The sequence below is a fragment of the Corvus moneduloides genome, chromosome 7, assembly GCF_009650955.1.
Source record: "Corvus moneduloides isolate bCorMon1 chromosome 7, bCorMon1.pri, whole genome shotgun sequence".
In the NCBI taxonomy this organism is placed as follows: domain Eukaryota; kingdom Metazoa; phylum Chordata; class Aves; order Passeriformes; family Corvidae; genus Corvus; species Corvus moneduloides.
The window spans coordinates 5,152,165-5,172,682 of NC_045482.1; the positions used below are offsets into that span (position 1 = coordinate 5,152,165).

Genomic DNA, 20,518 nt, shown 5'->3' on the forward strand with positions numbered 1-20,518 from the left:
TTTGGATCAAAATTGTTTCCAAGACTTGGGTAATGGCAGTTAGGGTAGCATTCCTGAGCCATCTTGTTTTGGCGTCCCACAAATAGGTCTGTTATGCTGCCTGTGTTGAAGCCTTGCTTTCTGGCTTAGTGTTTTAGATCTAAGAGTGGAAGCTTTGGGGGCTCTGGGGGAAATCCTCTAAGTTATAATTGCCTGGAGAAATACCAGGGACACAAAGTATGGACTTGTACTTGAAGCTGGTAGGAAATCCAGTCGAACAGCTCAGTGTTCATCAAACTGCTAGTTGTCATACACTGAGAATAATAATAAACATCTTTTCTCTAGCACTAGAGTGTTTAGTTTTTCATAGCTTTATTCGTGATGAGAGGACTCCTCAGCCTACAGGAGGTCCCCTAGAGGTCTCCTCTCTGGTTTGTACGGATGAGGTGGTAGGCCAGTCATTTTCATTGGGTAGTGTTATTTTTCTTTGTCTTGCAAAAACAACTCAAACTACCCCTCCCTGTACCTGTCAGTAGCTGGTGTAGTCCCGATTATATGATTTTCTGCAAGGCTACAGTGATGGGTGAATAAAGCTGTCATTCCAAAGCATTAGCAAACACCGAGGCGGGAGCCAGTTCATCCACGGAAACATGACACAACAGCGTAAAATATAGGACTAACAGAGACTGCTGTGAGCAGCAGTTTGTGGCCTTTACCAGGAAAAAAAGGTAGCTAGCTATTTGGGGAAGGGTTTTTCTTTTGTTGTTTAAACACTGCTTATTTATAGGAAAAAGAAGAAAGTGGGGAATTTTGAAACAGATACAAGAAAAATAAAGCCACCACTGGCCAAAATGTAAGCTGGTTTTCTTTTTAATTAAAGAACTTTTAAATTTTTACACTTCTAAGTACTAAATCTGATTATTATGGAGGGATACAACTATGTCAGGACACTTCAGAGGTTTTTAGTATAGTTAGTCAGGTGTATAATACATATGGGTATAGTGCGACTTGTGAGATGTGGTTTGTGCACAGCATGTGTTCTTCTAAGTAATTAGTGTGGAGTTTTGAAATTCACTTACTCCTAGGGTTGGTTTATGATGTTTGTAAATCCAGTAGAAAAGGCCAGGTACATGGTCCATGTGTTAAAATGCACAACTGCCTCATTCCTTCATCCTGCATTAACCCATAGCCTGGATGGTGTCATCCACTCTCCAGCATGACATAGTGGCTGGTGCTGCTAGAGCATGTGTCCATCCTGTCTTATTTTTTCTGTGTCTGTCTGTCTGTCCTGCAGCCTTTGTCTGTGTGTGTCTGTTTGTAAATGCAGGGGTGGAGGACTGCAGGGAGTGGCATAGACACCTGACGCCCTCCATTTCAGTGTCTGTGCCCGAGGAGGAGCCCTACAATTTGGATGCGGAGTACTATGAACACCCTTTGTTCAGCTTGCAGTGGACTGGCTCTAGTACACACCCCAGTGCCACAGTGAAGAGCACAGAGGTCTTGTTGGGCCATGATGAAAGTGAATTGAGCATGGTCCCATTTGGTTCCTCCTCCCCTCTACTCACGTGCCATCTGTTCCATTCTTTATGTGCCTGGGATTGCTGCCTTCTGGGGAGGGAAACCTAGTTGTATTTTCTCCCCAGATGGAAGTGACGCCCCTCCAAAAGTCTCTCCATGTCTAGGTAAAGCTGCAGCATGAACAAGTGCAGCTTTGGGGTCAGTGTAACCCTGATTCCCACTTAAATCAGGGCTCTTGTTCTTCAGGCTTAGCTTATAGCAGAACCAAAAGGAGAAGCTAGGTAAAGGAACTGGAAGCTAATTTGTTCTTTGTGCCAGAGAAATACTGCCAAGAACAGTACACAAAGTAGGCCAAAATATTGTTACTGAAAGTAAGTCAGTTGTTTACACAATGGGGAAAAAGTATGTCTATTCCAAAGATAGCTGTGGAAGGACTTTAATTCTCCAGGCGGTGAAGTAAATAAGTTTTACCCCAGTGTACACAGGTAATTTTAGGCCATATTGGGTCATGTTTGATTTCCAGTTGTTTTGTGGACACACTCCATTTGCAGTGTGCCAGCTGACTGCAAACACAGAGGGAAAAAAGCCTCTCTGTACCTCCTTTTCTATGAGCTGAGCACATCAGTAAGTAGTATTTTATCAGTGGGGATTATGTAAAAGTAAAATGGCTTTTGAGGAATCAAGGGAGAAGCTTTTTCAGTGACTAACAGAACAGCTGACTTCTCAAAGGTGAAATAGATGATGTTTCATTTCACAGCACTCAGTCTTGGGAGCTGAAGTTAAAAATAGTACTGAATCCTCTAAAGGTTTGTGTCTCAGGAAGATAGAGCTGTCTCCCTGAAACTGGTCACTGGGTCATTTTAAGAAAAGCAGAGTTTTCAGAATTAACAGGATAATTACAGAATTAACAGCCTAATACTGTAACAGCACCAGTAAGAGATCAGAGCTAATAATTGAAGATTGTTAATGTCAGCATGTCTAACTGAAAGTAGGGAGATAGAAAAATCACAGGGATAGCCTTACTTTAGCTGTGTGCCTGTAGCTTTACATAACAGCCTGGTTAGTTTATGGGCAGTTTCCTTTTCAGTCATATCATCTGCCTCTGGTGAAAATGTAAAATCTCAGAACGTATATGTGGGGGAGAAAAAAGGGGAATAAGGTGGATCATGAGTGGAAAGACAGGCATTATGAGACCCTGAGATCCTCTCAGCTGGTGAGAGCACAGTGCTAAAATGCCAAGATTCAATCCCTGTACGGGCTGTTCACTTGAGAGTTGGACTCAATGATCCTTCTGGATCCCTTCCAATTGAGACTTTCGTGTGAAACAGCTGTCCTTGCTGGCCAGCAGTCTGTTTGGCATAAGAGTCTGCTGCATAAAGGGAGGTTATACGATACTTCTGTTAATTCAGGGATAATTTTCTAGCTTGAGTAACTATCTTTATTCATGTGGCTTTGTGTAAAGTGTTTCAGGAAATGAAGGAGTATTGCTCCGAGTAAAATAAGAGGCTTTCCTTAGCATTTTTTAATTGAGAGGGATGCACATACAAAAGTACATAAAATCAGAAAAAGAAAAGTAAAGCAAGTTTTTCAAGTCAGGGTCTTTTGTAGCTGGAGACCTGTTGTCCTGCAAGGCTGCTTTTACAATCTGCCTATATGCAACTATTTCTGTAATGCTCAGGCATTGGTCCAGGTCTGATTCTGAATCTTCTGGCTTCTGTTCATTTAAGATACAGTATCTAACCTTAATTATCTTATATGTTATTAATAATGTGTTGTTCTTTACATAGTGATATTTTCTCAGCCTCAAATAGTGTTTATGTTTCTTAAATCACTCTTTTAAGGCCATAGCTGAAATGGATGATTGATTGTCTGGTTTTCGGTGGGCCTATCTCCAGAGAAAAATGAAGCCCTTGTAATACCAAGAGGCTGGATACAGCCATTTCCAGATTTAAAACCACTTTTAAATGGTTCTTAAAATGAAGAGTCCTCGTGTTAAAATAGTGATTTTTACATACAGATTTCAGATGTCAGGCAGTGTAAGGGAGAAATTGTTTATAAACCCATTAGTGTAGGAATCTTGGCAGAAATCTTGCAAAAACCATTCGTTATTAGCCATGCATAAGGCCTGTTAAAACTATGAAAGTTCTCAGTATTTTCCAAATCCAGGATTCATACAATAGATTGACTTGCTGGCATTCAGCAGTCTGTATTACCAAGGTCAATGGAAAGAAATCAATGCCTCATACCTTCCTCCACCTCAGTTGAATGTCTTGTACTGGACTAAACAGCACATTTATCAGAAAAATATCAGTGTACTTTGAGCTCATTGATGCATTAGTGTTGTCAGAGCCATCCATCATTCCTTTCCATCTCCATTTCCAATGACTATTGACCCACTGTCATCCTTGGGAGAGGTATGCCTGTAAAACACTTTCTGCTCTCATCTTACAGCATAAACATGCTTGTCCGAGGGTAGGCAGGCTTTTGGTTTGGTTTTTTCCCTAGGGAAAATTCAGCTCCATGGTGGCTAAAATGAACTGGTACTGGCAGTCCTTCACAGATTTAAATCGAAGATATTGAGCTGAAAAAATTATGTAATGCAGTCCTGAAAGGGTTATGTAAAAGCAGTCCTGTTCAGCTGTGCGCTTGGTGTTTAGTGTTGGTGTTGATGTCACCTCCTTTTTTCCACCCCTGAGAAGAAGAACCAGTAGAGTCTGATGGCTGTGGAAGTGAAACCTGCTGCTCTTCCTGGGAAGCAAGTGGGGAAAGAGCACGGGCCCCTTAAGCCTTTGGATCAGGCAAAGGGCCTCTGTGAGGGTCAGTCTGATTCTGGTTCAGTGTGTCATGAAGACAAAGTGCCAAGTGTGGCATTCAGCAGGGAGAGTGTGACCTTTGTGGTGGGAGCGCTCCTGAAAGATACACCCCCTTCCTTGGCTGAGGAAGGTGTGTCCTCCTTAGATTTGCATGTGTTTGCTGCCAGCAAATCCTTCTCTGGCTTTCTCCAGTGCTTTCCAAGGCTGCTTCATTTTCTGTTTTTTCCCATTTATTGGTATGACTGCTCTTGTTATTATGCTTGAAGAGTGTGTTGTGGATAATATGATTGTGTAGGTGCTGTATGACAACATGGTTTCCCACCGCTGCAGCTGATTCCTGATTTTTTACTTTGCCATGATAAAATATGCTTTGCAGCTAAGCTTATTCCTGTGTGTAAGCCTTTTTACCCCATCTCAGATGTGTTTGCCAGTCACATTGCTAATCTATGTTTTTTCTTTTCTTTTTGGTGCAGAGGTTTGTCTGCATTTATTTCAAACAGCAGATTTACTGCCTTTGACTGTGAGATAAAGATGCTTAAACTGTAGAAATGTTTCCGTTTGCAGTGTGCAGGTTTTTTGTTTGGTTGGTTTGGGTTTTTTGTGTATGTTTCAGTGCTTTCTGGTTTAGCTTCCTTAGAGCTATTGCTTCTTATATCATACCCTTGTCATCCATTCAATCCACCCCTCCTCTCCTCAGTCATTGCTAGAACTCTTATTTTTTGTGTGTGTCACCTTCTTACAAATGGTTAACCCTGCTGGAGTGCCCTTCTTAGGCAAAATCTCTATCACTTCCCCTGGGACATTTCCTTTGAAATGAAGGTTAGGATTGGGTGCACTGGGTGAAGTTTTGACTTAGTCTCTGAGCAAAATATTTACTGCAGTCATCTTCCAGTACATAAGAACTAGGCTTCAGTATTTTTCTTTTAGTGGTATTTCTCTTCAGCCAGTGGAACAAGGTGCAAAGACACCTTGTGTGGAGTAGTGATATACCCACTCCCTACCTAGGTAAGGAATCTTGCATTTAGGAGGCTTGTGTTCTGGATGGCCCAGCTGAAGAACACTGAATTCCTTTGGCAGTCAGAATATGTTTTGATGCTGTTGGTATTGCTCACTTGCACTACAGTAAAAGACACCAGTAGGATACATGGCGAAAAGCAGTATCTAGCTATTTAATTTCTGTGAAACGAGGATGACATCAGCCCAATGGCCATGCTTTATACTTCATAGGGTTTGCAAGTCAGTCACCAAATGTAAAAACATAAAGGAGCAAAATTACTGTAGTTGTAGATTTCTGGTTTGATTACCTGTAGAGTTTAGAATGGCAGTTGCTTTTTTGACTCAGTATTAATATATGCAAATATTTAAAGAATGAGCAATACTTGGATACTAATCGTTCTAAAAACAGTCAGATTCATCAGAGCAAAAAGATGGCTCCATGGATTTCAAATCAGATCTGAGGAAATTCATAGTTGACTCAATGCTAGTTGTAACAAGCTTTAGAAAAAACTCATAAAACCTTTTTTACAGATTAGTGCAGAAAGATATGCCACATTCCGCAGTCTTTTTCTTCATGTTTTCCATTATGGGAAGATTTCAATGAGATAGGAATCATTATCTTCCACAGGACATTAAAAAAAGATCAAGCTATTAATGATGAACAGAGTAGGCATTAAAAAAGAAACTTAACTAGGTATTACTCTCTGAAAATATAGTGGCAGAGTATACGAGTAGCCTTTTTAGTTTCAAATTAACTTAATAAGGGCCTGATCTAGAGTCCCAGAAACATGCCAAGTATTCTTTGACTTCAGCTACAGCTGTAGGTGACTGGCCATTTTGAAGACCAGACCTTCAAGATCTGGGACTGTTAATAGGTCTGTTGCTGATTTCCACATGCTGGTTTCGTGACAGCAGTGAGATTTTGGTCTTTTGACAAAGAGCGAGTGTTAAAAGTTGTTACAGTTAAAAAGACAGCCTCTTCTGAAACTTGCAAAACCCTTTGCATGCATTATCTCTTTAGTTTAGGCTGCATGTAGTATAAAAATGTAAAAAATACATAGAAATGTATAACTATGTATGTTTTAAGTATCAGCAACACACAAAGGTACTATTGATTCCTTTAAAGTTGCAGACTTTACTAACACAAAACTAACATAAGAGTCCAGCAAAGCTTCTAATGAAGTGAAGTTATTTGTGGCTTTGCTGTTATATATACAAATCATGAAGATGAAGAATTTACATGAAATCATCTCATTTCAGTGCTTACATTTATATGTATACAACTCACATTTTTTATTTATTGAAAGGAAACTAGTATTTAACATTTTAAAGCAGATTTCTAGGCGGATGGCCTTGCTGGATGCTCACATCTTTCTCCCTTTCCATTCCATCATTCATACCAAAATGTTGTAAGCCACATGACTGCCTGCCTGTAAGTGCTTTAAATAATTTTGCTATAAAACCCAAACAAACTACTTCAGATTTATTTGCAGCCACGAAGATGGAATTCCATGTCCAGGAGGGCACACGCCCTTTTGCAGAAGAACCATTAGACACAAAGCAACATGACTCTGGGAAAGACAGTAAGACTGTTGAGCAACCTAAATATGATGCCTTAGTTCCACAGTCAGCAAAAGCAGAGGCTGCAGATAAAAAGGATTCAGAGAGCAAAGACAAAGAAAAAATGCTTTCATATCCATCAGAATGGATCTTGAAAACTGATTCACAGAAGAAAGGGGAAGCCAGTTTTGCAGAACCTGCTGCTAAGCCTCCTGCTCCTCAAGAACAAAAGCACTTGTCATCTCAACTGCCTGAAGAGAGCAGGACGGAAGAAAGGACTGTAGGTATGCCCTCATCAACCAATCAAGCTATGGCTATCAAATTTCAAGACAACCTCAAAGATGTCAAAGGTGGTGCCATCAGCCATGGTGAAAGTTCTCTATTGCTACCAGAACCCAAGGCAGAAGCAGCCAAAAGTGAACTTCCTTCAGGCCCATCTCTTGCTCTCCCGCAGGAGCTTTCACTCAAAGATGGTTTCAAAACACATCAGGAACCCACTGACCAACTGTTTGCCAAAAATCTCAGTAAAGATGAACAGATCCACAAAGGCAGGACATTATCTCTACAAGAAGTCTCAGCAGTAACTGTAGATGGCTTGAAAACTCCAAGCACCCCAAAAATCCCTCCATGGGGGGAGGAAAAGGACATGACTAAGGATGAGAGCGATGAGGAAGAAAGGTATGACTTCTATGATAAAGGGGAGGCTCAAATGTTAGATAATGGTAAATTTACCGCAAAACCTGAAGTTAAGACAGGCTCCCTAGACAAAACAGACTTTCAAAAGGATGGTGAAGCTAAAAAGTCACCTGATACTCTCAAAGCAGAAAAAGAAATGGACCAAAGTGAGCTCTCAGCAGCAGCAGATGTGAAAAGGGAGACGCAGCAAAGCATGCAGGTACCCCCAGCTAAGTTAAGCCATGAACTGACCCTTGATAAAACAGTAGAGCACCCTGATAGCACTCAGTTATCCAGAGTAACAGAGAAAGCTCCTGAGGTACCAGGTTTAACCACTGAGAAGACTCCTACTCTTGAAGCTTCTCAAGAGAAAGATGTTAAAGAAGATACTGCTAAGACAAGTGTTTCAGCTCCTCATCAACTGAAAGAAGAGGAGGATCAATCAGGAATGTCGAAGTATTTTGAAACCTCTGCTCTGAAGGAGGAAGCATTTAAAGCAGATGGTCTGAAACAAAGCAGTGATTACTATGAGCTAAGTGACACTAAAGAGAGTAAATATGAGCCTTATCAGAGAGGTCGTCTAATACCTGAATATGAAGAGGAGGAGGAAGAGGAAGAATTACAGACAGAATTGAATCAGCAGCAGAATGTGCATACTTGTGAAATGGGGTACAGTACCCTGGCTCAGAGCTATACACCAGACACATCTGAAGAACCTAGTTCCCCAACAGAAAGAATGTTCACTATTGACCCCAAAGTCTATGGGGATAAGAGAGAACTTCACAGTAAAAACAAAGATGACCTAACTCTGAGCAGGAGCTTGGGACTTGGGGGGAGATCTGCAATTGAACAGAGAAGTATGTCTATTAACTTGCCCATGTCCTGCCTGGATTCAATAGCCCTAGGATTTAGTTTTGGTCGTGCACATGATCTTTCTCCCCTCGCTTCAGATATTCTAACAAACACTAGTGGAAGTATGGATGAAGGTGATGACTACTTGCCAGCAACCACACCAGCACTGGAGAAGGCCCCCTGCTTCCCCACTGAGAGTAGAGAGGAAGATAAGCACATGGTAGAAGAAAAAGCCCAGCCTGAGACCTTGGCTGAGCCATCTTTCCAGGCCAAAGATTACTACAAAAATGGGGCTGTCCTGGCTCCTGACCTGCCTGAAATGTTAGATTTGGCAGGGACAAGATCTAGATTAGCCTCTGTGAGTGCAGATGCTGAGGCAGCACAGAAGAAGTCAGTTCCTTCTGACAGTATTGTGGAAGACAGCAGCACAGCCCTGCCACCTGTAACAAATGAAAACCACGTAATTCTAAAAGCTGAAAGTCAGCTAGAAGACTTGGGCTACTGTGTTTTCAATAAGTACACAGTACCACTCCCTTCTCCAGTTCAGGACAGTGAGAATTTAACGAGTGAAACCTGTCCCTTCTATGAAGGCACAGATGAAAAACTGAGACGTGGCCTCACTCCTGACCTGTCTTTAATAGAAGTGAAGCTGGCAGCTGCTGAAAAATCAGAAGACTTCCTCAGTGAAAAAGACTTAGGTCAGCATGGTGAGCCCATTCTGGTGAGGGACTTTGAGCAGGAGAAAAAGGAGAAACTGGATACTGTGCTAGAAAAAAGTGAAGATCAAGTTGACTCTAAAGAGGTCTGTTCCATTAAAGGGGTAGAACCAGAGATGACAAGAGCTGAGGCAATGTTAGAAAGGAAAGAAGAAAGTGTGGCTAGTAAAGTTCATTTACCTGCTGATACCATGTATGACAGAATTTCTGCTTCAGAGATAGCAATAGAAAAGGATTCTGTTTGTTTGTTGATGGAGAAGGAGAAGGCTCTTAGTGTTGTTCCTGAAATAGCTGAGATAGAAGCTCCAGTTAAACCAGATTACAATGCTATTAAGCATGATATGGAGGTGGCTGCAAGGAGAGCTGACCAAGAATATCAGAATAAGTTAGACGCTAAGATTAGTGAGGTTGTTTCTCTTCCTTTAGGGAAGGACAAAGCCTCTCTTAAAAGAGCAGAGCCTGAACCCAAAGACACTCAGCAGAAAGACGAGACCATCTTCTCCAGAGAAGCAGAGGATGCAGATGTACTTTCCAGGACTGAGCCTAGTTATGTGAAGGACAGCACCAAACTGTCAGAAACAGAAATTAAGGAAAAAGTAGCTAAGCCAGATCTGGTACACCAAGAAGCAGTTGATAAGGAGGAGTCTTATGAATCTAGTGGAGAACATGATCAAGCCCAAGAAAGTTTGAATGGAGAATCTGTGAAACCAGAGGATATCAAAGCAGAACATCCAAAACCTGCCATGTCTGGGGAAGAGATGCCTACACAGTTACCAGCAAAGGGGACTTCTGTGGAACTCCTCTTTCCAAAAGCTGAGCCTCTTCAGGAGGAGCCTGCTGAGATTCAGATGGAGAGCATACCACAACCTGTAGAGGAAGTTGAAGAGATTCTTGATAGAGCTGTGAAACCTATGGAAACCCAAAAGCTGCTGCCATGTGAGCTGGCAGCTGGAGCCCTGAAAGGGGAAGAATATGAGGAAGAAGAGGTGGAAGCAGGGCAAGAAGCAAAAGAAGAGGATAAACAGCATCTTGTATCAGAAATGCCCCCAGACTTTGGCAAGCCTGCTACTGAAGAAATGGGAGCCAAGGGTAGCCCAGAAGCACTGCCTGAATTGAAAGGCATTATTGAATCAGTGGTGACAGTGGAGGATGACTTTATCACAGTGGTGCAGACAACAGTTGATGAGGGTGAATCTGCTTCTCACAGTGTGCGCTTTGCTGCTACTCAGCAGGAGGACATCGAAACAGGAGACTCCCAGGCTGAAGAGGACCTTGATGTTGAAGAAGTGGAAGTTGAGCCGAAGGAAGGCTCCCGAGAGGCTCCTGCTTCACCCCAGAGAGAAGAAATCCTGCTCACTAACTACAAAACGGAGACGTGTGATGACTACAAAGATGAAACAACAATTGATGACTCCATCATGGACACAGACAGTCTCTGGGCAGACACTCAAGGTGTGCATTATCCTTTCTGTTTTGTCTGTTGAATATTTTTGCTTCCAAATCATAATGATTGAAAAGCAAAATTATTACAGTTATAAAAGTAATCTCAGCATGTTTCAGAAAAATGGTAAAAATTAAATTTTAATTTAATCATCTGCTCTGTCTTCAACTACTTTTTCCCTGCTCCTCCTAACTATTGTTAACATTTGTTACTAATCTTTTCTTTGTTGTTGTAATTTGCTCTGATTCTACAGATGATGATAGGAGCATCATGACTGAACAGTTAGAGACTGTTCCTAAAGAGGAGAAAGCAGAGAGAGAATTGCGAAGATCATCTCTTGATAAGCATAAAAAAGAGAAACCTTTTAAAACTGGGAGAGGCAGGATTTCCACTCCTGAAAGGAAAATAGCTAAAAAGGAACCTAGCACACTCTCCAGAGATGAAGTGAGAAGGAAAAAAGGTTCATTTAACACTCCTATTACAATTTTTTTTTTTTCTTACTGTTTTACAGTATCTGGCTACTCTGTTATACGTGATGTGCACCGTAACGTTATTAACGGTAGTGGTTTCTAATGAGATATTGTACAATTATGTGAGAAGCCATGTGCAAGGCTCACTGCTCCACTGGTCCTATTTCATTGTAGGCATCCCCACTGATCACTGGGTAATGCATCTGAACCAATGCACCAGTGCTCCCCCTCTTCCAGCGTAGGATTTGTTCCTATGAAGAAGCAATGCGTTGGGTTGGAGTTGTGGAGCAGTGGGCCTGACACTTGATGTATTAATCATATGAAATGGTTTGCTGAGGTTTGTTTCTGATTCTATGTTTTTGTGTTCTTTTTGTCCATAGCAGTGTATAAGAAAGCTGAACTTGCTAAAAAAACTGAAGTTCAGGCCCACTCTCCCTCCAGGAAAATCATTTTAAAACCTGCTATCAAATATACTAGACCAACTCATCTCTCCTGTGTTAAACGGAAGCAGACAGGTGACTGCATTCTGTTCAGTTATGCAATGTGGCTGGCAAACATAGACATTTTCTTTTTAAAATTTCATAGCTATAGCAGCTTCTCTATTTTTTTTTTCCTCCAAGAGTGTCAGTCTTCACAAATAGTATTGCGTTTTTAGTGTTTTGTACCATTTTTCTTTTATTCTTTCTTTCCTGGTATTTGTTTATTTATTTGATGGAGGCCATGATCACGTATGCTTGTCATTGCTTGGGCCTCCAAGCACTGTGGTTGTAACTTGGCATCGTGCTTAGAGTGTGGTGTTCTAGGAATCTCTACTCATCTTTTTTTTGTTTATTTTTTAAAAAGTTTTTTTAAACGATGCTTTATTTTTTTTTCTGGTGGGAAGTGTTGGCAACTTAAACCATGGTATGCATTTCCATTATTCTGCTTTTTTACTCTCATGCATAATAAGAAGTGTTTCAGACTTATATTTTGTTTATTGATGATATCTGTATAGATAATTCCCAGTCTGTCACTGATGTTTATGCTGTACAGTCAAAATCCACAGGGAGAATCCAGCTACATGCAGCATGGAGCTGCGAGAGAAGAAATCTGGGCTCACACTGCGAAATGCATTCCTAACAAAAATCTTAATATTTGGTAGAGGAAGATGAAAGGAAGAAAGAAATTACGCCTGTTACGACTTGATGGGTGTATCATTATTTAGAGGACCAAAATAACTCTTCCAGCATTTTCACATATCATTCATGGTTCTTGTGAGTTCAGAGTGGAAGGATGAATATCTTGACTTCCACTGTGATCTTAAAAAAATAATTGCTAAAAGAGGCCAGCTTTTCTGTCATGTCACATAGCCACAGGCTATAGTGTGGTTGTTTGGAACTAGGGCTATTAAGAGAAAAGCCATGCACAGAAATGCAGAAGTGCATAGGCATCTTCTCACAGCTTAGAAATTAACAGGAAGATTCATTACCTGTCATATGGTTAAGCAAAGCAATACTAGAAGTGTCCCTAGGCAGTCATTCTCCTGCAGTTTTGCACCTGTCACTCCTGTTGTAAATGTAGACCCAATGTCAGCAGGGAGGTCTGACCGGTGAAAATGCAGTAAGAGGATGGTTACATGAGAGCAGGTTTAGTATCGTGCCTCTGCTGTATGAAGTGCAGATTGTATCCTAGCTGTGTTCCATTAGGACACCAGAACCCATCCCAGAACCCAATCCCATCACCTTGCTCCTGTGATGAATCTCATCCTTTTACTTACCCCTCTCAGGAGAAATGGAACCAGGAAAGGAAAGGCTGGTTCAGTCCCCTCTGTATTGCACTGATGGCTCATCCTCAGTTTGCAGTCTCTGGGCCGTCCTAACTTGCGCTCTGGACCAGAATTACCCAAGAGGGAGGAATTTTTAAAGTAATTAAAACAGTTCTTGCTATCTCTTGCTGCTTGCTGAAGCACAGCTTGATAGCCCAGAAGTTACAACCTATAATTCACGTATTCTTTCAAAAGCCCCGGGGGTTCAGTAAGCTGTGGACATGGCTGGAGGAAGGCACTGGCTTTGTAGTGTTCTCAACTTCATCTACACCTCTACAGCTGTGTGGTCAGTGCTGTTGTGCCCTCAAGTACTCTACCACTATGTCCTCTGAACTGTTCTGACCTGTAGCATCCCAAAGAGGACTAAGTCATACCAATGGACTTGGATAAGGAAATCTGCCCTGTGCCTGAAACATGTGCTGTCTTGGCAACTCTCAGAGGTTTTTCTCTCTCGCTGCAGTACACAGTGAAGCAGATGTATTAGTCAAAGTGAGAAATACAATACAAAAACTATCTCCCTGTACTTTTAAGTCCTGAGGTGGAGAGCAACCAAAATGATGGACCCAGACTGTTCATAAAACTTCAGAAATGTGGCTTGAACTTTGAGCTCTAAAGCAGAAGAGCTTGAACCACGCCGGCAAGTGATCAAGAATATTTCTTAAAATGCTTCAGTATACCCATTGGCTCTGGAAAAATTACAGTATGCCTTATTTTCTTCTACCTCACATTTTTATACTTCCTGATGGGACTTGGGGGAAGACCATGAGAGAGAGTGCAGTGCTCTGTGATATTTTAAAAGTGCAGGTGGCCATGTTATCCTACATATCCCTGATCTTGAATGTCTCTCCAGGGGCTAGAATCTAGAGGGACATTGTTTCTCTCCCATTTTCTTTTTATGTACAATATAGCACCATTTCTTGAAGCCAGTTTTGACTGTCAGTGCATCCTGTTTGGAGTGGTCTTGTCAGTTTTAGTGATGCCTGGGTAATGAAACCCCCCAAAAGTTCTTGGCACTGTAGTCTGCAGAGCTTCAAGTGTGTTGCAGTCAGTTAAAATCTCCACACTGCATTTACCATAACTTCAAAATGAAACATGTCCATTCATAAGATACAGATATCTACCAAAAGAAGTTAATATTTTCTTTTATTTTTCTGTGCAATGGCCCAGAAAAGTACATCTTTCCCCTAATGCCCCTCAATACCTGAAAAAAAAATCCCACATCACTGGTAAGCACTGGCAAATACCAGTAACTTACAGCACCATATCCATGAGGCAGGGACTGCTTTTTGAGAGACTTGTCCTTGCCATTTGAAAAAGAAATTGCATGGCCAACCCTCATGAGAGAGTTGGGAAGTCTTTGCCTTGACTAGTGTAGCTCCATGAGTGAAACCCCCAACCTGGCCTGTGTTTTGTTGGTGGCTGTGAGATGCTACTGCAGTTGTGTTATCAGAGGAGTGTTTTCGGAGGCAAGGCCAGGACAATGACCTGGCCATTATATGTTTCTGTTTCTTGTTTTCAATTCTGGGGTCGCCCCCTGACGTGAAGCATGTTTGTTGTGTATTTAAGCCAACAGCAGGGCCTGTAGAAATCTTGTGTTTAGATGGAGAAGTTGTGGTTGTTACCAGGTACATCGGTACAAGTGACACAGCTTTTTTTTCCACCTCACAGTGATGACTGGTTAGGGTTGAATGCCAAGGGAAGGAGGAAAGAAGCTGTTTGTGGTTATCCAGAAGAGATGGAAACCAGACCCAAACCAGCAGTAACAGCTGTGGTGAAGTGTGACACAGGAAGGCTCTGCTGTGCTTGCCCTTCTTACAAATTCAGACGAACTGAAGTATGCAGTTACATATTCTTTTCCTCCTCACAAGTTCTCTCTCCTACACCTTTGACTAGAGTGGGTAGTGTGACAGAAAATCAGGGATAATGTCACCATGCCTGGGAGCTGCACTAGAAAAGGGAAAAATAATCTGACCTTTCCTGTATGAGGAATTAGGGTTGGTTTTAGAGTTGGAAAACAGTTAGGTTTATAGGAGAAGGTTGTCATTTGTGATTGCTGTCCTACTTCTGCTTTTACCAAAGGCATCCTGGCACAGGTGCCAGAAGATTTCATGTCTAGGTGTTAGGTGGCACATCACTTCCTAAGCAGCAGCATTGGGGTGAAGCTAATAACCTGATTTCCAAAAAGCTGCCCCATTCAAAAACCACTGTGGATGGAATCAAAGTCCAAGAGAAAGATCTTACCTCAAGCCATGTTGTATCAGATAAATGAAATACTGAATTAACGTACTTGATCTCCCAGATAAACCTTGAATTTCTAAATTCTTGAGAGCTTAGTTGACCATGACATAGTGACCTTGTTGACACAGCTAGGACGATAATTCAACAGTGAATCTCTCTCTTTCCATTATGAATGTTGGCTGTTATTTTGAAAGTGGTGACAATAGAGGACTCTCTTAAAATTTTTATTTGTGGATGTTTTAAAGAGGCTGGTTTTTAGAGGACAGTCCTGAAAATCAGGATGCTAAGTTGCCTGAGGATTGACCAGAAATTCTTAAATTTGTCAGCTATTTCTGGAACCTTTTTCTTTTAATTTATAGACTTCTAGGAATGTGAATACAAAATTTTGTTTTGTTCGAAACACATAGAATACCATTTTACCTCAAGTAAGATGAATACAGGAAATTTTAAAGGCAAGTACATTTTTGCATACAGTTCACTGAAGGTAATTCACAAAGTACTTGCTTTGCACAGTAGTTTCAAGGCATTTAATTGTTCTAACAAGTGTACTAAATGGAAATGCTTATTATTACTGTCTTTAACTATCAAGTCTTTCTTTGGATTTCTCAGCAGCAGGTGGTGAAACAAACCAGGCTCCTGCTGTATTTAAACAAGCAAAGGAAAAGCTCTCAGTGAGTAAATCATCTTATTGTTCATCTTTATAATCTCCTTTTGCCCTTACTTAATATCTTTTTGTGTTAATTCAGTAAGTAATTGTGTGTTCAATTTAAAATTTGTTTGCCATATTCATTATTCATTTCAAAGGGTAATTAAAACCACCTTTCATGAATAACCTTTGAAGTCTAGTCTCAAGTGGTAGATGGTGACAGTTTGCAGATCCATAGAGGGGCACACAGGCTCCGAACTGCAGGAGTTGGAGTCTGGTCAGCATTTTAAGCCAGGCCATTCTGTGGGATAAGGTGCATATCTTGGCCCTTCCTGCAGCACCCAACTTGCATTGCCACCTTGCTCAACTGCTGTGTAGGCAGAAGTCCTCTCCCAGGACTGCTGCATATCTCCTGGTGCACCATTCCATAGCCCAGTATTCTGCAGGGGCCCTGCCTGTGTAGAAGTTACTGGCCAGTAGAATTTATATGTGATTCAGTGCTTTCAGAATGGCCACTTCCTAGGCCACTGTCTGTGTTGTAACCTGTCAGATTACTGCCTTGCCTTGCATTCCCTTCATCTGCTCTACAGCCTGTTCTGCTTCCTGTGTCTGGCTCCCTTGCAAAGACTCCCTTGCTCCTTGCTGACCCTGCTCTGTGTCCGTCTCATCATTCCAAAATCCCCAGGAAACCAATCTCCATTCACTATCCCCTATGCAATTATTTTTTTCCATGACAGTGACACATGCTAATTGACATCTGCAGCACGACACTTTGTCATTGTTATCACAGAATCATAGAATTCAGTTGAGTTGGAAGGGACCTGTCAGGATCATTGCATCCAGCTCCTGGCCCTGAGCAGGGCCATCCCCCATCATTAACAATTAAGAATTTCTTTAGAATTTCTCTAAATTTCCTAATATATTTCCTAGTACATTCCATGGGTGACGTCTTTCATTTGCTAAACCAGACTCTCAATTCTTTGGGGAACAAAAAGCTATGTCACACGAAGTGCTACACATTTTTTTATAAATCATAAGAAACTGGTAGTGCTGAGAGCAGTATAACCAATTGGAAGCTTTGGAGGAACCGTGATTTTTCAGGTCTGACCCATTCCAGCTCATAAGTGGGAAACTATTAGAGCTTCTTTACAAGTACAGTAAGTAAGATCTGGGCAGGTTTCTGGGCTGAGTCTGAGCATGTTTTATTACTGTCTTTTCTTGACAGACCATCAACACTTGCACAAGAGAAGCCAATACTTGCCCATTTTCAGTGTTTATGGAATGTTCTAGTACAAGAACTGCAAAATCATTCTGTGAAATTATCTTTCTGTATATCTTTCCTATCCCTGCCCCTTATGTTACAGTACAGATCAGAAGGCTGTCCCCTGCTTACTTTCTCTCTGTTGCCTTGCCTCTCTGATTGCCACACTCACACAGCTCTTGGACATTTTCTCTTCTGTGCCTTGACTTAGCCTCTGCTTTTATAAAGATCTCTCCCTATTTTTGTTGTTTTGTTTATTTGCAGTTTTCAGCTTTTATGTCCTTCAAGTGCAGCCTTTTCCTCTCCACTGGTAGTGTTAGATCATCCAGCCCGGTCAGTTTTGTTATTCATGTTCAGACTGCAGTTTACACAGGACAAATTCAGGCAAGGCTAAATAGTTCCATCTGCTGGAAGCAGCTGTGTACCTGCAGTTCACAGAGAGATGATGGAAACATGTGCCATGTGTTAGGAACACCTTGAAGTAAAGTGAGGGTTCTGCATCCCCACTTCAGCAATCCCTCAGTTTCAGTGAGAGTTACATAGATCTTTGTCCTCTGGACAGCTGACCCTACCAGCAACATAAATTACAACAGAGGTTGGGGGTAATGAATTGCTAACAGAGAATAAGAGTTTTTCTGCAGGGATTGAGACATGGTTTCTTCACTTGCTCAACCAGCTTTGGGCAGATTCTGCTGCTATTACTGATGCTAAAAAGTGCCTTGTTACCTAAATAACATGGAGGGAATCTAGACTGTGATAACCAGAGCTGTGCAGTAGCTCAGGGTCATGCCTTTTCCCCATCTGTCCCATTGACAGATCTCAGTGTTGTCCATCTTTAGCATCCACATTAGATTCATGTGTTCGCAGAAGACACTGACCAATATGAGTGAAAAGTCTTTGCACTGTGACTAGAACCTTAATCTGTAAGAGTTTTCCAGTCTCTTACATGACCCACAAGTTGAAAATGGTGAAAACCACAGATGAATATTTGGGCCTCAAATAACATGTGCTTAGTTCTGTCTCTAGTTTGGAAAGCTAGGTGAAAGGTGCTTGCAGAATGTCTGCTTCTTGGGGCCACCCAACATAGATATCCTGCTTTCATAGAGTTTCAGCATCAATAAATACCTTCATGGATTTCTAAACAGGACCCAAAGTTTCACAAATGGATGAGACCCATAAATTGAACTCTGACAAGCCAGTCAAAGTCTGGAAAAGTCTTTGATTTGACAGAAACACATATTCCGTAGTTTCTGTGTAAATAATTATTCACTGGTTTTATTCTGTTTATTCTCAGACAGTAAAATAAGTATTAAAAGAAAGGGGCATAAATATTTTGAAAAACTCATAATGGGAATATATTCTTGCTAGTAAAGCGCTTCCATCCTAATTTCTTGTCTTGCTACTTGGTCTGGAGGATTACATGCAATAGAACTCCTCTCAGCGCTGTTGTTGGATTGGAATTGCTTGTTACGCAGTTCTGCAATTCTTAAGCATGTGGGTGATGTCATGGATGATGTTCAGCACACCAGCTTCAGTTTTCCATAGGCTGGGTATATAGCCTAAGCCAGAGACCTGTCAGAGCTGGACAGCCCATTCTTTTCTCATTTTCTAACAAGACAACTTAAAAGCAACTCATGCACCTTTTCTGAGCATTGAGAAAGTCTAGGGGATTGATTGAGATCAAATGCCAAGTTTTCTATGGCTAAAGTTCAGTACAAATCCCAGAATGACAGGCCCATTGGGATTATTCCTATGTGTAATTTCATGCTAGTATGACTACAGAGATAATCAGGACTACCAAGGTAACTCCTTTGCCATTGTTCTTTGTAGTATCAGTTACACCTGTGGAAGAAAAAAGTGTTTCTTAAGTAAGTAGCCCTATTCTGTTTCCAGGAGATTCCTTTTTGTAAAGCAGTAACGTGCTCCTAAGTATTAACAAAGATTTTCTGTCTGTCCTGTTGGTGTTTAATTGTTCTTTCAATGGGATGTTGTCATTATTCAGTATCAAACAAGTATTTGTTCACAATAACATACTGTGTCAGCCTTTCAACCATATATGGCTTTCCTCATCCCAGGACTCCATACAGTCAATATAAATTTATGAATTTCTGTGAAGTGACACCAAATGCACAGAGCAGTATCTAGAGTGTGTTAGGGATTTTGTCTGTACACAATGGCAAAAGAAGTAATACTGTCTTATCCTTCTGCTGTTGTGGGAATACTGGTATAACTTTGCTTCTAAGATTTCTACTTTTATTCTTGATTTTAGCCTGGAGGGATATATTTCAACTTTAAAGGACTGGGATCTCTTGGTGTTTCTGTAGCTTTGCACTTGTTTCTAATGCAGCCAACCAGCAGTTGTACCAGTTAAATGCCCCAGCTGGCACCAGTTTTTTCCTATTAACACAAGACCAAAGTGGCATCTGTAGAAAAAGGCACTTCCTAGAATCAGTAACTCTGTCCAGGCCTAGGTGGTTTCAGGCAAACAACACAAAACTGAAACTTCCATGATTTTCAGATCTGCAGAGACCATTACCAGACACAGGAAAAGTACTAATTCATAGCTTGGCTTTTTTTTTTTTTTTTTTGGTCCACGTTGCATGTATTTTCCTTTTGTCCAGCTTCATGTTGTGTTTTGTTTGTTTTCTCATGACTAGACTGCCTCTTTGTCAAAGATTCCTGCCTCAAAGTCTAGAGCAAAGTCATTGCTTCCTCCAAGACCCAGCTCAGCTTGCTCATTAACCACTAAAAGGGCCACTTTTCTCAATACAGACAGTTATTTTGTTCGGCCCTCCTCTGCAGGCCCAAGAGACTCAAAATCAGACACTAAGGTAAGGTAGCAGAATTAGTTAAGAGAGTTAGAGATGCGCAGGTGAACTCCATGAAACACATTATCTACTCTCTGAATCTGAGTAATTCTCTGCGAAGCTCTTGTGGGATTACTTACATCCAGTGGCAGGAAAACTGATTAGCAGGCTACAAGATCTGTGCTACAAAATGGATAAAAATGGAGATACTTTAGAGGAAATGTAAGTGAAATAAGTTATAGCTAGAAAGACATATTTTCTTTCTGTTGATCATATGGATGCTACTTCATTAACTGCCAAGAAGTTACAGTCATTCGCAAGTGGTTAAGTGATAAAGAACAGCAGGACTAATATGCCTTCCAAGTTTAAAAAAATGTTATTTTTGACCTGTTAATATTCTTTGAAATCAAATTCAGTCTCCAGTGTAGGAGAGTACAATTCTAATCACAAGGAGTAGGTGATAGAATAGGGCAGAATCCAAATGCTCAAGGAACCAAATTTAGTCAACGCATAGGACTTTGTGAAGAAGTTACAGTATAAATTTAAAAATATGTTTGGCAGTTCATTCCAGCTTCTCTGTGTTTACATTTCACTTGCATTTCAAATCTACATTATGCTGAGCTGACTGTCCCCATTTAAAAATTGGTTTTGCCATTGACTTACATTTTTTCTTTAATGCTGTACTTGGTGTGTCTTTTACTGGTTGGGACCATCATCATTTGTCTTTAGGAAGAATGTCTGC

General features: G+C 41.1%; 1 protein-coding gene across 50 annotated transcripts in view; it reads left to right on the plus strand.

Moving 5' to 3' along the window:
* Window positions 1-20,518, plus strand: part of MAP2 (microtubule associated protein 2) — a 248,766-nt gene that overhangs the window by 206,685 nt on the left and 21,563 nt on the right. For 29 of the 50 annotated variants that reach the window (XM_032115035.1, XM_032115036.1, XM_032115029.1 and 26 more), the window contains 5 exons: window positions 6,788-10,561; window positions 10,804-11,010; window positions 11,401-11,535; window positions 15,672-15,733; window positions 19,627-19,800. In XM_032115035.1, the coding sequence (XP_031970926.1) occupies window positions 6,788-10,561; window positions 10,804-11,010; window positions 11,401-11,535; window positions 15,672-15,733; window positions 19,627-19,800 (4,352 nt within the window). The remainder of the gene's footprint in view (window positions 1-6,787; window positions 10,562-10,803; window positions 11,011-11,400; window positions 11,536-15,671; window positions 15,734-19,626; window positions 19,801-20,518) is intronic. The other 21 variants (XM_032115034.1, XM_032115049.1, XM_032115052.1 and 18 more) reach the window with 11 other exon arrangements.